At 38.6% G+C, this 14,262-nt stretch overlaps 1 protein-coding gene across 5 annotated transcripts in view; it reads right to left on the bottom strand.

Annotated features, from left to right (window-relative positions):
• The window catches only part of TANC1 (tetratricopeptide repeat, ankyrin repeat and coiled-coil containing 1), a 95,574-nt gene that overhangs the window by 35,717 nt on the left and 45,595 nt on the right, over nt 1-14,262 (bottom strand). For all 5 annotated transcript variants that reach the window (XM_055719173.1, XM_055719174.1, XM_055719175.1 and 2 more), the window contains 3 exons: nt 8,491-8,592; nt 6,472-6,593; nt 5,305-5,494 (listed from right to left, as the gene is read on the bottom strand). In XM_055719173.1, the coding sequence (XP_055575148.1) occupies nt 5,305-5,494; nt 6,472-6,593; nt 8,491-8,592 (414 nt within the window). The remainder of the gene's footprint in view (nt 1-5,304; nt 5,495-6,471; nt 6,594-8,490; nt 8,593-14,262) is intronic.

Genomic DNA, 14,262 nt, shown 5'->3' with positions numbered 1-14,262 from the left:
GGAGGCTTTCCACAAGCCTACTTGTGACTAAACATCCTGTATATTGCGAAGCATCAATGATAAAAATTCAATGTTGTTCAGAGATCTACTTCGCCTAAAATAGATAGCTTAGCCACACATTACGATGACAATTGGCTTGCACTCACATACTTGGCAAACTAACCTCAACAGAAAGCTTCCAGCAACTATTCCTTTCTTGTGTACCTACTACATTTCACTGTCAGAAAGAGCATGAAGGCTACATGCATGTTTGATCAGACCCAATAGAGTATATGAACAAAATATCAGATTATGTTAAACATACTGATTTCGGTTTTTAAAGTGTTTCAGCATACTGCAGTATAAAGTAAATCAGAAACTGAAATGAAGGCTGGTTTGGGGGTTTGCTTCTGATGTCATTTTAAACTAACCAGAAAACATTTACAAATAATTCCTCAATATTATGTGAAACTTTCTAGCAGTAAGATGTGCTTTTTTTGCTATGAAAATTTCAGATGACAAGTAACACAGAGCTAGACAGATCCTCAGCTAAAAGACCACACAGGTGGTTTTGGCTGCTGCACTACAGAACAGTAGTTTCCCACTGCTGCAGTGATTCCTCCCTGAAAGCTGAAACACCACTAACTGCATGACCCAGAGTGCTCCAAATATGCCAGTTTGGAAGCTGAGGATTATCAGAGTGCACCTTTAGCTCCTCAACACTGTAGTTAATCAAAGCCTCCTACAATAACTGAATGCAAGAAGAATCCATACTCCTAAAGGACTGACTTAAGTAATTTTTGTCAAAACTATGCTGATGGGCTCACATAAGAACACTTTGCAAATATATACTGGGTTTTGTATGTTTAATAGTGAAATTACTCTGTTCCATTCAAGACATTTTCAATACATACATTAAATTCACAAAATAACTGAACAATATTAAAGGTTAAGCCAACATTCGATGCATTTTGAACACCTGAATGCAACAGAGGATAATATAAAACAGAATAAAAGGGCAACAAGATGGAAAAAAAAAACCCCAACACAATCAATGTCAGTTCAAGTACTAATATCTATGTGACCTGCGAGTCTTCCCCAGGCTAGAATTTTAAATGTTGAAGGTATATAGGTAGAGATTCTACACTCAAGTGACCAAATCATTAAGTAAAACATTCCAGTATATTAGACCGCTAACAAAACGCCAACGCACAGACTGTTCCTTAGAACTGAGGCTTGTCCAGGCAGAAGCAGCACAAACTATTCTTCTTTCACATCAACTGCATTGCAGCTTCAGCCTTGCAAGACAATGAGGTACTCATACAACTCCACATTCTCCCAGCTTAGGCACATGTAGATCTCGGGCAAAATTTAAGATCTGATGCTTAAATTCAAGAGCTCTTATTCTAAGAAATACCCATAATACAAAATACATTTTAGAGGCAATAGATGAAAAGCTTTTCAGGCATCCCATTAACCTTTGCACACAACTTAGACTGTACTTCTGTATGACAAATTAATTTCATGTTTATAGTCATGTAAAAAAAAAAATAATCTGTCTCCTCCTGAAGTATGAAATATTTAAAACTACGATTCCTCGTGAAGTGAAAAGTAGCATCAGGAAATCTTGCTGCTCAAGATTTCCATACTGGAACAGTGGCAAGTATCCAGAAAAGCTTACATTTTGGCCAGCAGCCCAGTCTTTTCTCCTACTTAGCTCATTGCTGAAGATTAAAACCTGCCTGCACTACTGTTATGTCAAACTCTATAGAAGCAAAGAACTCAACTACAGCAGTAAAACATTAGAAAATGATAGGAAACCTGAACTGTAAGTAAAAAAGAGGGAAAGGGAGAAAACCTAAGATTTCCCATCAGAATCTGCTGGCCCAGAAAACATAGTGGGAGTAGAAATACAATAGAAACCCACACACAAGTAGCATGAAAGAGCAAGTTATTTTCATGGCTGAATGAACTCTGTCAAAGACATTTGAAAACATGTACTTGCTAAACATAATTTAAAATGCACATTTACTACTAATAACAAGTATGGATGCACAGACACATTTGTATTTAAAAAACAAACCCACGGGTCATTTATCAGAGAGGTGCCTCTTAACTTCCCTTTTTGTTTTTATGCCTTTACAGACATAAGGGGTGCTGCCATGGGTTGCCAAGGGACAAGAGGTGTTCAAATTCTCCCTGAATTTGAGACATGAATGACAGCTCCTCAGAACTGTAGCAGATGATTTTCTTTCAGACCCATGATCATGAACCATATATACTTGACTGAAGGAGCTATACAGGAGTTCCCCTCCTATCTTCTCTAGGGTTTTTTTGCCTTCTCCTCTCATATTATTACACTTCACAATGCCATCATCCTCTCTCTTCTCCCTGTGTAACAAAGGTCTTCTTTTCATGTTTCTCCTATTTTCGAAACTCCTTCCTTTTAATTAGTTCAGTAAGCAACTCTTATCACAGAGTTCAAAAATCTTGTCTTAAAACTACTAGTACTTACAAGATTATACAATGGATGATGTAGCTGTCATGCCAATATACTGTTTTAAACAAGCATGAGGCTAGTTATGACCTCATTTAGAACACGGATATACTCACAGAATATTTCAAGTTTGTAAAGCATGGGTGGTAGGTTCATAATGGTATCTACATTTTTCCACTTGAGAGAAGGGAAGCTGTCACTCAAGAACAAGTTTTAAGGGATGTTAAAGAACAGAGCTCCAGCCTATTATCCTACCCTTCTGGAAGGAAAGAGGATCCCACTCCACTCCAAAACCAGCAGCTTCTGCTATAGTCTTGGAGGAACTATGCGTTACTGATACTGTCAACGTATTTATTCCAAGACTTCATAAAGCATCTGCATAAGAAATGCATCTTCTGTGATATTAAACTGAATATAAAAAACATGCATGCATCCCTCCCCTGGGCAGCAGTGCCTCACAGAAGAGCTCAGTAAGACTGAAAGTCTGTCATTAACAATGATCCTCTTTTCCCCTTCTACATTACATACCAGAGAAGCAATTTAGTGTATCAATAACATCAATTTTTATAGTTATATTGATTCTACTCTCACCGATACAAACAAAAGTTCCATGCAAAACAGTGTGCAGCTCTTCAAATGTTTTTGCAAAGGTAACTAAGTTTTTCAGTGCAGTACCACTTTAAAAAAAACGAACACACACATTGGTTTAGATCTCCAAATAACTAAGTATTCAAAACCAACGTGACTCCTCTTTTTATAAAAGGCAAACACTCACCACTTAGAGAAGCCTTAATAAAGGTCCCACATTTTTAAGAAACATGCCTAAGCAGAAGTGCCCAGTAGTCTACACATCACTTACAGAGCTAGTAAAAGCTTAAGCATAGATGCATTCATGAAGGTAGAAGCATCTTTGTAAGCATGTCCTGGGTGGGAAGCCTGTTCTGTTTCAATGACACAGCCCTCTGAGATCCCTGTGTCATTCAAAGAACTAATTTAAACTACTCCATTAAATAAGCAAAACCCCTATAAAACATTTTAAAATAAGGAAATGACTGAGCTATACTGACAGAAAAATACTTGTTCCAACAAGAAGCATTACTGCTTCTTCTAGTCATACACTGTGGTATATTTATACCGATATACTCACTTGTATAATCACTTCAGTTTGTTTTATGCTTGCATCAGTGTAATCAAAACAGGAAACCCTGAATTCTGACCAAACCTACCTACAACTAATGTACTTTATTCTCAAGTCTGGCAACAACTGAAACCTGTGAACCCAAGACTAACCATTCTAATGTATCCTTTCTTTTACATCAAAATGTTAATGCTATCTAAAAACTAGATCTTACACAAAATTGACCATGCTTAGCAATCTACTTGGAACAAGTTCACAAAATTATTTTCTAAAACTGAAGTACTTAAAGTGTTACACAAATGAGTCTTCTGACCCGTGATGAACATCTCTTTTAGGGTAACTGATCAGTAAAAATGTATTATGCCGTAAAAATGTATTATGCCATATATGACTATTGATTACTTCACTTTATAACAAAATGCAGGAATGTCTATGAAGTCCGAGTAAAGTGTTATCAACTGCATTATGAAAACATGTATTCTAATTACTTCTTGGCAAGTACTACACCAACAATCATCATGGTAGTCTTCATAATGGCAGGCAGAGACCACTTTCACTTCTATAAACAAAAGTTGTAAATAAAAAAGTACCAAGTTCACAGTCAAAGAAATGACACATCGTAAGTTTACTTTCTCAAATCTAGGCATTGAAGATTTAGAATCACTTCCCTTTTTCAGCCTCCCTAAATTTAGTCCATCAGAAAACTGAAAGCTCACTTTTATATACTGAGAAAGCACCACGTTAGGGGGCATTTTGTGCTTTGTTTTTGTTGTTTTGTAACAGCTGTTAAGCTTACCAAGTTTTAAAAGGGGTCAGTTGGTTAAGAAGTTAGCCTTTAGAAAAAAAATAAAATACTAACCCAATAAAGAAGAATAAGCCTTCCTACAACAGTATAACAACATGAAAAATAGGCTTTTTACATCTTAGTCTGGCCTTCCAGAAAATAACTCTAAAGCAGCCACCCGGGTATCCAAAGGTACAGGTAGACAGTGATACAGACAAAGACCCATTCAGGTAGGGAGCAGAAACAGGGAAGACTGCACAAATGAGGCAGCAAACAATTTAGATTTTTCTTTAGTACTAAACAGACTTACTGAAATATTTGGCTAGCTGGTAAAAGGAGCTATAACGGTTGCTCTGTGATTGTAGCCGCCTCTCTAAAGATAACTGACTCCCCATAGGAGATGGATATATAGCCTCAGTTCAGTCATCTATTCAGTGGGGGATCACACAATTTCACCTCTTCCATGATACCCCATTTTTATGCCAACTACTCAGAGTCTGCACTGTTTTTAAACAGGTTGATTTAGGTTATTCTCATAAGTAGCAGCATTAATTATTTTTTTTTCTTAGATGGAAATTCAACCAGCTTCCAGCTATGCTGTACTTCACCATTATGAAATGCATTGTAGAGACCTATATAACAGAAAAGGAAAGAGGTAGAAGAAAATAAGACATAGAGCGAAACAAAGGAAATAAATTATTTTAAAGTAAAACATGCACCATGAAAACAAGAAAAATGCAGACCTAACAGCAGCAAAAGAATATGATTTCAGTCTTTCAAATACAGAGGATTTGAAATGGGATCCAAGGACAACATAAAATCGAAACCAAAGACATGAAGCAACTATTCGGACTTATACTATTAAGATTAATGTCTATTAATCGCATTACTCATTAAGATGCTTACCTATAATTCCACTGTCCTTGCTCTCCAGGGTGGAGCTGGGGCTGCTAATGGTTCCACAGGGACTACCTTTGTTAGCTGCTGTTTTGCGAACACAACTATTGAGAGTTGAGCAGGGACTATCAGTGCTAGGTGATGTAGTGCTGCTTGTGAGGGTGGAACATGGACTCACTCCTTGACTGGCTACTGTACACTGCAATGTGAAGAAAAACTAATGGTTATTGCACAGGAGACAGTCCACTACCATACTGAAAATTACAAACACCAAGGTCAAGTAGAGTAAGAACAAAGCAAAGAGTCCATTTTTCAAGCAAGAATCAAAGGCTTTATCTTGGTTGGGAACCTTAATGACATGCTTTCAGATTATTCTTAAAAAGTGACTTCTGAAGAAAAAAGGGAATTTCACACTTCAGTGGAAGAGTTTCAGTGAGGCAGACTTCCTCTCTTTAAACATTATACTGTTTAAAGAGAGATACCACTCCTCTTCACCCCCAGTATTTATTCTTTTGTTTAAAACCATTAGAACTGCAGTATTACTCACATTCCACTCTCAAAGAAACCCAGACTGATGCACTAAGATTTATGAGGCCTGGAACTAAAAGCGGAGAGAGGAGGGCGAAGAAAGGGAGGTTGGAAGTTACTATGCAGCCTTGGTTAGCAGATCAGATTCACACAGATAGTAGCTGCTTGCTTCTCCCCAATTCCTCTGCCCGCAAATGACAGAAATGACTGTCAAATGGAAGTGAACTTCTCAGGAAAAAAAGCAAACACACACATCCCAAAAGTATACTCCTATTTTAACAAACCACTGACATTTTCCGTTCTCATAAATCACTGAGAACGGAAAGAAAAAAGTTCCTCCTAAATACTAAAATAAGGCAGAGAGAACCTTAGAAGCTATTCACGTTCATAGTAGATTAAATTTAGCTTTCAGAAATGATGAGTCTATTCTTTCTTTTTTTTTTAATTTTAAGAATGCAAGACCAACTTACAGTTTCAAAACAAACACAAAGTTGTTGCAATTACTTTACAATTCTATTACCATATGCCTATTAAAATGGATTGCATTTTGGTAAGTATCAGGTAACTGCCATCGGTAAACAGAGAAAATAACATTAGTCCTCTCTAAAATAGGGTGAACATTAAATACATTATTTTCTGTTATCCTACCATGACTTCATTTTTCTCTTCTATATGAGCAGAAGTTGGAATTCCTTCTCCCAGTAAAAAACCCAATCTTGTCATCAATTCTTGTGCTGCAGGAGAACAGCTTGAGTCTTTATCAGGCTTTGCTTTGGAGTACAGGGAAAAAAGTTGGTAAAGATTAGTGTCTTATATTTGGAAACTGTTCCAAGAGGTAGAAAAAGTACCATCAAATGCAAATGCGAGTTCTTCTGTCAGCAACGTATCTAATGGAGAAGTTAATGTAATTTAAATTTTTTGTCCATGAGACTTTAAATTGTTGTTGGGTCTTGGAGCCTCTGCATGAGAGCCAACCCACCCTGCCAGTCTAAAAAGAAATGGTTAAGTGCAACCAGTTCATCACTGGACTGTTGATCGATGTGATTATTCTCCAAACAGAAGCAGTAAGCTCAGTGCCATCAAAGCTCAGTGGCAGAATAAAATTCTGTTCCTGCCATTTTTTATAAAATTTTCTGTACTATTAAAAACGTGAAAAGTAGAGGTTAATAATACAGATGCTTTGTAATCCCACAGTTAACACTACAATGGATATCATACATTTTTGGTGTGCTTGCTATGCAAAGGATGTGACACCAATTCTAAATGTCCCAGCTTTTCTGGTTGCAAAAAGATTTGATTTTATCAGTACAGTGCTTTAAAAACATCTCCTGGTGTCCAACCGATACAAGACAAAGTTCAAAACAAAGCAACCTCCTACAAAAGCAGCCATCACTGGTCTGCTCAGGGAAGCGCCTGTTGCTAACACAATCTCACAGACTAGCGTCTGCTGCTATTTTCCTTCTTTGATGCCAACAGTTTGGCATCACCTACCAACCTGTAATGGTCTTTCCTAGCAGAAGCATTTATACGGTATTTATTTCTTTTGTCCACTAATAAAAAAAGGAATAATGTGTAGGCCTTTTCCATCCTCAGGTATAAACAGTCAGTTAAGGAGCATCATCCCACCACTCTCCAAAATAGCCAAGGGGGCAGGGACCCTCAGCTGCAGAACCGCTGGCTGTGGCAGCTGCCACCCAGCTGCAAAATGGGAAAAAAGCAGGAGCACCTGTTCTGCTGCTTCCCAGTCAGCACGGTCTGAGCAAGATGGTCACCTTTAGATTAGGGAGATGAGGACTACAAGCTCTCCCTGTTGGACATAAAACTTTCATACCAGCACTAAGCCAGTCGTGAACATGGAAGCACAAGAGGGACTAGGGTAACATACCAAATTAAGCATACAGGAGAAGATGGTGAAAACAACTACAATGCATTCTATTTTCACCATTATGGGCCTTTTTTCAAAAGAAAACACTGACTTTTAAAACTGTAGCTTCCTTTAAAATTGAAGCAAAAGGAAAACAAAGAATTTTTCAGCTGGAAGCTCATTGGTTACATGCAATGACTTTCATGAGGCCAGTTAAACTGAAGAATTAATCTAGAAATAGAAGGCATATGAAATGTTACAGTGCATACAGTCAAATACCAACAAATGGGTTATTTTGCTTTGACCATGACATTCACTGTCAAAGCCACACTGTTATGCACTAGTCAAATTTAACAAATGTGAAACTTTCCAAGAGTACCAATTAACTCTAGGGATGTAGCTTTTCCCAGCTCTGCCAACACAAGAGCCTACTGTTACTGCCTTTTTATTTAGCAAGCTTTTACAAAATTTCTAAAATGAATCATTGTACTCACTGCAGAGCTACACACTTGGAATCAATTTAAATTAAAAACAAGTTCAGAAAAATTCTAGTAGACCTTTGGCACATGTAGCAGTCAACAACACTCGACGTTTTGCTTGCAGTACATTTGTAGCTCCAAGAATTGAGACAGTTACATAAAGATCACATAATGACAAGCATCCCCTCACCACAAGCATGTTAAATCTGCAAAACATTCTTACAAATAAAGAATTAGATTTCCTTATTATGCAGCCTTCTTTGTATCACTGTCTGAAATGAACAGCTGTTCTACCAAATAAAGTCTCACTGAGCAGACTCTTACCATTTTGACTGGGTTCTCCTTGCTCTGATCCTTTTCTCAGCGGTAGAGACGCCTCACCTGGCACTCTAGGGCTTTCCACATACTTGGGCTTCCTGACTGGACCTGCAATGGGAATGAGCTAAGTGTATCTAATTTTTTCCAGATGGACCGCAAGTTTCATATTCAGAGTGTCTATCCTCTACAATGCAAAAGTAGCAGAGGAATTATTTGTTACATACACAGCTGCTACCATAAAGACTAGTGAGCTGCTGCACTTCCACTCTTGCGAGAAACATACGCTCTCTTTGGGCTTTTTGGAATGCAAAGCCTGCTGGAAAACATAAGTGATCTGTTTGCTGTGACAAACCTGAAAAGTTTGCTGTATATGTAAAGTGACTTTTTCACGTTTAAACTGAGATAACTTTCAATGGGCCTTCTTGGTTCAGAGCTTTTGTTTTCCATTATAGCAGGAAGGATTTTTTGTTATCAGCATCTTTGAAGCTAGGAAAAAGACACCACAGGCAGACAGCTTGCAACAGCAACACACTAAATAATTCAAACCCAAGAAGTTTCATATTACAGTGTACTTTCTCCAAATACTGACACGTGCCCTGGAATGGTGAAGATGAGTTCAAAAAACCCAAAAGAAAACATCAATGGCTACTAATGGTTTCTGCCTTCATTAAACAGCAGCATTCCCAGTTCACCTATACACCAAGTAAAACATGCCACCTTCGGTATTAAGAAGAATTGTGTGTTCACACACACACGCATAATATTCAAAAATTAAACTGACTCACTCTTTGCTCTCACTTTTAGCTTCATGCTTTGGTTTCAGGCTGTGTACGATCCTACTCTTTACGAAATCTGGTTTAGTATCAGCCAGAGGAAATGTTAACTACACAACTTATCTAACAGAAGGGAAAGTGCTGCCTTCTGAAGGTTTACCAGAAAAAGTACACTGGTACTGCTGAATCAGCATCTGCTTGCACAACAAACACAGGGTGAAATTCTGATTTTAATTCAGCAACTGGCAGTACTGGCAGTAGACTGTTACACTGATGCACAATACGTTGCAGAATTGAAACTCCACCATGTATTTATCCACATCCCAAAAAATATGTCAACAGAATTTTCTAAATATATTATATAAATATATATAATATACTTATATATAGAGAGACACACAAATAAAGGCATTTGCAACACTGAGTTTTGGAAAAGCATGAACAGGGAAACTTGTGAAGTTACACACTGGAAAGCTAAGATATTTAAATAGCATGGGGAATGGAAACATCATCGTCAGGGTACTGAAAACTCAAACCCAATTTTTTATCCTAGATTGTCATTAAAACAATCCCAATTTCTTGTACTGTGTGTAACAAAGCCACCTGAAACTTTCAAAATTTTAGTGAGCTTGAGGTGTGATAAGTGATTCCAATGGTTCATCCAGAAGAACCTAAATATCAGCTGGAAGTGCCTACAAACACCGTCAGCTGCTGGGTTTAACAAAACACAAACCCAGAGGTACTTCTGTGGGTTTCCCCAGCTCTGGCAACAGACAGGGATTTTCCCCTTTGTCTTTAAATACAACCTCTTGTACCACAGAGCTATGATCCTAGGTTCTCTCTATCATGTAACGTCACCTTAACAGTAGGAAAGGTCTTTTTCTCACTTGAAAATGTCCAACATGCTGCAGTCAAATACATTAGGCCACAGTGACAAAGCACAGATGAAAACCATTCTACTGGCAGCGTTCCACTTTTGCATCTTGCCTGTTCTGTGTATTACTCTTATTATTTTATTCATAATAAAAACAAAACCAAGGTCTCAAAAGCAAGCATGCACAACTTAGCACATTTCTCGAAGACCATTTCTCGTGCTACTCCACAGAACCCTGAGCTTAAGTTACAGGGGCACTTTGTTTGGGGTTTTTATTTTTAAATCAGAGAACCTGAAAGCTAGATTCTGTCAAATTCCAACAGGAGAAGCCGAAATGCTGGAACTCAAATGTGGTATCCTATCTGCACACTTAAGTGCTAGGTTACATTATACATCCTGGGAAAGAAGAAAATGCAACCACAAAGTGGCAGCAATATTTTGAGAACTCAAGAAGTGAATGTTTTTAATCTCTGACCAAATCAGCAAAAAAGGTATAACACCAAACGCACCTCTAACGAACACTCCAAAGGTCTATGGAAAAGGCTGTGATGAATGCCGATGTGGTACTAAATATCAGAGGATCAGACCAGAAAGAAGCAAATAACTTTGCCTTTAAGCTGTTCAAATTCTTAAACCCAGAACTGTCTGAAAAGATTCAGCCACTGGAACTGACTCCCCAGGGAGGTGGTCACAGCACCAAGCCCGTCAGATTTCAAGGAGTGTCTGGATGACACTCTTAGTCGTATGGTTCAGCATTAGGTAGTCCTGCAAGGAGCTGGGAGTTGGACTGGATGATCCCTGTGGGTCCTTTCCAACACAAGATAGTCTAAGAAGGCAGAGAAGGTACTGGAACCTCATACTAAATAAACAGGAGAAAACTCCTTGAATAAAGGTGCTTACCAAGTGCACCTCATTTGTCCCCATCTGACTAAACGAAGCCAGCATAGCCCAAAAATATTAATGTAAGTGTAATTAAACAGCATTTAAACACTACAAATGGAATTTTCAACAGCTGTCAGCAGAGGAAGGATGGCTGTTAGGACTGCCATGCTCTCTGGTGAAACTATTCCAGATCCTGGAATGAGAAGTTTTGCCATAAGTTTTCCTTCCACCCTACCCACTCCAAACTGTCCTTCCAGGAACCCAGGTCCCAGCCCCAGGCTGTCACAGCTATACTTCCTCACATAATCTCAGTGCAACTTTATTCCCCAGCCAGGCTCAGTTTCTCTTACTTCCCTACTCCTCCAAGGAAGCTCTTCTCCCCTTGCTTTCGTACACTACCCCTCTCTTGCGTTCCCAGAACATTTCACTCAGCAGTTCAAGTTTAGTGGAAAAAGACACCGGACCTTCTCACAGCAGGGTCCTGGTCTTCATCAGGAGCATCTAAATAGTACTAAAATTCTTAAGCGCTAACAATTATCAACATTATGCTATACATGCCTTGTTTCCCAGATCCTTCACCTGCCCAAACGTATTACAGTTTCCAAGTCACATGTTTTGTTTACAGTCCAGAATTAAAACTACTTTCAGAAGCCTTTTTTAAAAGCACTTGCCAAACAGAAAGTCCACAGCTACCGCAACTTAAAGTCATACCAATCTTTGGCTTTCAAAAACCATCCCTTTTAGATCCTTTATTTAATCAAATTTACAACAGACTTTAAATCAAAGCAAAATCCCAAGGTCTCGGCCAAATGTCTTCTCTGGTTGGACTGGTTAAGTTTGCACTGACACGCTTGTAAGGAACTGATGCTCTAAAAATCAAGATGTGTTTCCAACTCCACCTTTCATCAAATAGTAAGCCCATACTGAAAGCAGGTGATGAATTCAAGAACTAATTTCTTTTACCTCTCAGTGATAAACTACTGACCAGGCTACCTGATTGGGTTGGGGTTTTTTTTTGTTTGTCCATTTATTCATTTATTTATTTACAAACATAAAACAATACACAGTACACAAACCCAGTAAGCCGACCTACAATACAATGCAGACCATGGATTTTATTATTACGAAATCCTGCAGTTTTCAAGTCATTTCACTTCCTGACGCTGCCCACAGCCAACTAGGGACTGGGTGATGGAGCTCCTTTTGCAAACAGTTTAACTTAGGGCTAAGGAGAACAGAAACAGCAGCAGGCCAGGAAATGCTGCCATCCAGAACCTGAGTCCCAATTACTTCCACGTGCACACTAACTGCAGCCTGCCAGAACTCTGGATCTGAGCACTGACCAGTGCTTCCAAAGGCGGCCAGAGCCAACGCCAGGAAGCTCCAGGAAAAGCAGAGGCACTTGCACATGAACCAAGGGGCAGTTCACAGTACATCTTTGGAGTAAACGTGTCCTCCACGTCACATTCCCTCCTCTGCACTGAGCTGCCTCTTCACCAGGTGAATGAATTCAGCCCTTCCTCCCCTCAGGATGTCTTGGATCAGAAACGATTCCCGAAGAAAGCAGCTGTGCTCAGTGACCACTGCTGACAATGTCTATTCTTCTCTGCTCTAGGGACCCTGTTCATTGAAGGAAAACAGGACATTTTACAGAGTCCTATGAAGGAACAGTATGGTGACATTTACGTAGCACATCTGTAAAGTAAGGAAAATAACCTACAAGTCCAAGTTTTATCACACTGTATTATACACTCCAAGTATCACTGGTAAATATAAAAAAATTGTGGGCATAGTTTTTAAACTTCCCTGACTTAATCATTACAATCATAGTGGTATACTGACATCGGGTTAGAGAATCACTGACCCCACACAAAACAAATACTAATGAATCCTATGTCCTAATGGTTGATAAGCCCACAGTGTCATTTTACAGGCCTATTAATATGCCCATTTTTCACCAGTGTATCTTCATGAGTTTTGCCTACTACAATCTTAAAGGAATCTTTAAAGAACAATATTTTTGATGGAAGCACTTAAATATTCATCATGTAGCTTACAAAGATTTCACATAAAACTCAAATTGATATTAAAAGGGTTTTTAAATTACAGTTTATAGTCTTTCAATCCCTTAAGCTTATAAAACGACATATTAGATACTGTTTTGACTAAGAAAACACACATTTCTACAAAGAAAGGAGTGAAAAAATATTTCAGGTAAGTATACTTTTATGTAGGAACTACAATATCATGAATGAAGTACCAGATTGAAAAGCTGATTTTACAAATACAACCTCATCTGTTAAAGGATTTGTATAACAAGCTCAGTTCTCTCATTTACTAAGGAAAAGAGGCTCCAAGAGAAAGGGGCTCAGTTACCAAGCCACTAAACAAGATCGTTCCTTCCCACAAAAGCTGACCAGCTTATCAAGTAGAAGCATAAGTCTCACGACACAAAAGAGTTCTAGCAGATAAAAGCTTACTGGTAAAATCCCAAATAACTGTGAAAGTAATTTTTCACTATTTCTGAAGCCAACGTTTGTCAATCATGACCATGCCTCAGCGTCTACAGCTACATATTCTTTTAATATACATGGACAGCTATAACTACAACCACAGATGCTACTGCAGCATTTGACCAGTGATGACTTCTAATTAGTTTTACAATGAGATTTCAAGAAAGTAATGGAGGATACAGCTAGAACCTTTCCTTAAGTTAAATACAGAAAACATAACCAAAGGTAGAGTTTTCAAAACAAAGGTGAATGTCCTATTACACAACAACAAAGAAACAACCTTAATAACAACAAAAAAAGCCCCAGTTTTAAAATAGAATAGCCTATAATATACTAGAATCAGAGAAAAAAGACCACCAAAAAAATCCCAAACAAACAACAAAATAGGAACAGAGTTTCAGTCCCAGTGGATAACCACCTCACTGTGCTACTGCCTTGCTAAGTGCTACTTTGCCACTGCAGCCCTTCAGGTTTTACTTTCCTCCTCCCAGACCAGTAACAAAGGGAGAAGTACTCACCTACCTCACTTGACAGTGCTGGCAGTTTTTGGATAAAACGGAACTGGCTTGCCAGCTATTCTTAGTACATGGTGTGTTAAGCTGCTCACGGCAAACAACTCCAGCGGGCTGGCTTCCCTATTCTCTTCCTCCTCACCGCTAGCAGGTAACTTAGGACTGCACTTCAGGCTTTCAACTTCTCTTTCTGGTCTGCAGTCTCCCTCACGGAGTAAACCCCA

Source organism: Falco cherrug, chromosome 8 (genome assembly GCF_023634085.1).
Source record: "Falco cherrug isolate bFalChe1 chromosome 8, bFalChe1.pri, whole genome shotgun sequence".
NCBI classification, from domain to species: domain Eukaryota; kingdom Metazoa; phylum Chordata; class Aves; order Falconiformes; family Falconidae; genus Falco; species Falco cherrug.
This window is presented reverse-complemented; position numbering and strand designations above follow the sequence as displayed.